General features: G+C 36.1%; 1 protein-coding gene across 1 annotated transcript in view; it reads left to right on the forward strand.

The window, feature by feature from the left end:
* The window catches only part of LOC103210910 (olfactory receptor 4C11-like), a gene marked incomplete at its 5' end in the record, with an annotated part of 5,849 nt that extends 5,195 nt beyond the window's left edge, over positions 1-654 (forward strand). Inside the window, one exon of the mRNA XM_007956823.2 lies at positions 1-654. Within this exon, the coding sequence (XP_007955014.2) occupies positions 1-654 (654 nt within the window).
* Between the last annotated feature and the right edge of the window lie 1,851 nt (positions 655-2,505).

The raw sequence follows: 2,505 nt of genomic DNA on the forward strand, positions 1-2,505 counted from the left end.
CATTTTTTTGGGTGCATGGAGGTCTTCGTGCTCATAGTCATGTCCTTTGATCGCTATGTGGCCATTTGCAAGCCCCTGAGATACACAACCATCATGAACCAGCATGTCTGTGGTGTGTTGTTAATTATGGCCTGGGTGGGGTCTTGTTTCCATTCATCAATACAAGTTCTCTTGGTCTTGAAATTGCCCTTTTGTGGATCCAATGTTATTGACCACTATATCTGTGATACACAACCTTTGTTGAAAATTGCCTGCATGGACACTTATTTCATAAATCTACTCATAGTGTTTAATAGTGGGGCCTTATGCATGGTGAGTTTCATAATCCTGATCATCTCCTATATATTCATTTTACACTCTCTGAGTAACAAGAGTGCAGAAGGAAGAAAGAAAGCCCTTTCTACCTGTACCTCCCACATTATTGTGGTCATCTTATTTTTTGTGCCATGTATATTCACATACACTCGCCCTCCAATCACATTTCCAGTGGACAAGATGGTGGCTGTGTTTTACACTATTGGGACTCCCTTGCTCAACCCTCTGATATACACTCTGAGGAATGCAGATGTCAAAAATGCCATGAGAAAATTATGGTGTGACCAACTATGCCTTGAGATGACAAAGAACAGAAGACTCCAGTTGATAATTCTGTAACAATTTAAATGAAATCGAATTGATGGGGAAGAGAAAATGTTCTCATCCTGATATGAACAGTAGAATCCTGTCCCAGAATTATATTTGGGAATATTGGTAGAGGGAGCACTGGACCATGTTATTTTAAACCAAGGTCTAGTAATGAAACAAAACAGCATGCACAGCAATTTTGTGGGACACAAGTCAATTCCCCACATCTCTCTCTCTTCATCGATACTCCTTTGCAGTTTCTGAGCCAGGTCCTATTGTGTGTATAGTTTGACCTCATTCTTTCACACATTATTCTAGTTTGTGCTCCTCTTCTTCATGTTTTTGATCCACGTTTAACAATCTGTCCCTGATTTCTGACTGATTTTGTTGTCAAATAAGTACTGTCACCACTGAATCTGGTTGTTTCCGGTTTAACAATCAAAAGGGTAAGGTCGTCTCAAGAATCTCAAGGACTGTAAATAAATATTAGCTAATTAAACCCCTAATTGATGCTAGGTTCCATTTTCTTAAATCCTAAAAAAAAAAAGAAAGAAAGAAAATAAAGAACATCCTTTCAGTTGCTCTTGAACATGTACAGAGAGATCACTGATGACTTTCTACTCAAATAAGGACAATTTTAGGTACAATACATATCAGTTGCATTGAGCCATAAGCTCTTTATGTACTTTAGTATCTTTTGTCTTTGTTTATCATTTTAATCATTATTTACTCATAAAATCTTGTGATTGGAGAACTTGTGATAATTTTATAAAACTATGAGAGCTATGACAACTAACATGTCATGGATAAGATCATACATAATAATAATAAAAAAAAAAAGAGGACAACTGAAATATAGAGGACAGAGTACAATGATATAATAATCCACACAAAGAGGGAAGATGTCCACAGAAATGAGATTCCCAGCTTGGAAATACGGAGCTAAGTGTATAAAGGAATCAAAACTTCTCATTAGGTATCAAGCACAATCCTGGTGCGGAGGCTGTTTCATTGATGTGTGACCTCCCTGTCTGATAGGAACACTTCTGTGTGAACAGGATTATTTCAAGCTATGGCTACTTGGAACCATAATAAAAAATGACCTTGGTCAAAAACTAGCTTTATCAAGCAAATCTCATAAGGTAGTTGGGGTTCTTATAGACACTTTCCTTCTTGGAGAGAAAGATATCGATCAGTGACCTAAATAAGCATTTTAATGTTCTTGATATATACATATATAAATATTTATGCAGTTCAATACAGATATTTTTATAAAGATAAATATACATATAACCTACAATGTGGGTGCTCTGGTAGCATAGTGCCTAAGGCATTTGACTGCTAACCAGAAGGCTGGTGCTTCAAACCCACTAGCCACTGCTCGGAAGGAAGGTTGGGTAATCTACTTCTGTAGAGATACTGCCTTGGAAACCCAAGGAGGGGTTTTATGAGTCAAATTGACTTGATAGCAGTAAGGTTTTTTTTTTTTTTTTTAGTAACCAACTATGTAATGTAATAACTGTATGAATGTAATGTCAACTTTAAACATAGGCAGCCTTTGGATGAGTTTTTCTTGCAATTAACTCCACTGATGGACCTTCAAACTCTCATGTTAAAAGTTTGGAGGATTTATTTTAAGGTTATATTCTTTACAGGAAAATCTCTCAAAATACAAGTTTTATAGACAATAGCTATTATATTAGTTGTGTTTGTATCACAAAATATCAACAAGTCACTTGCTTTGCCACAAGTTTAGCATTACTGTTTATTATTATAGGTTAACACTGATATAAAACAGAAGGGAAGACTTGGGGTTGGACAAAAGAGAAAAGACGGAAAAAACAATCTATGGTGATGAAGCAATGAAGGGAAGAATACCTT

This window comes from Orycteropus afer, unplaced genomic scaffold, assembly GCF_000298275.1.
Source record: "Orycteropus afer afer isolate SDZICR_OR568_19922 unplaced genomic scaffold, OryAfe1.0 scaffold00666, whole genome shotgun sequence".
Taxonomy (NCBI): domain Eukaryota; kingdom Metazoa; phylum Chordata; class Mammalia; order Tubulidentata; family Orycteropodidae; genus Orycteropus; species Orycteropus afer.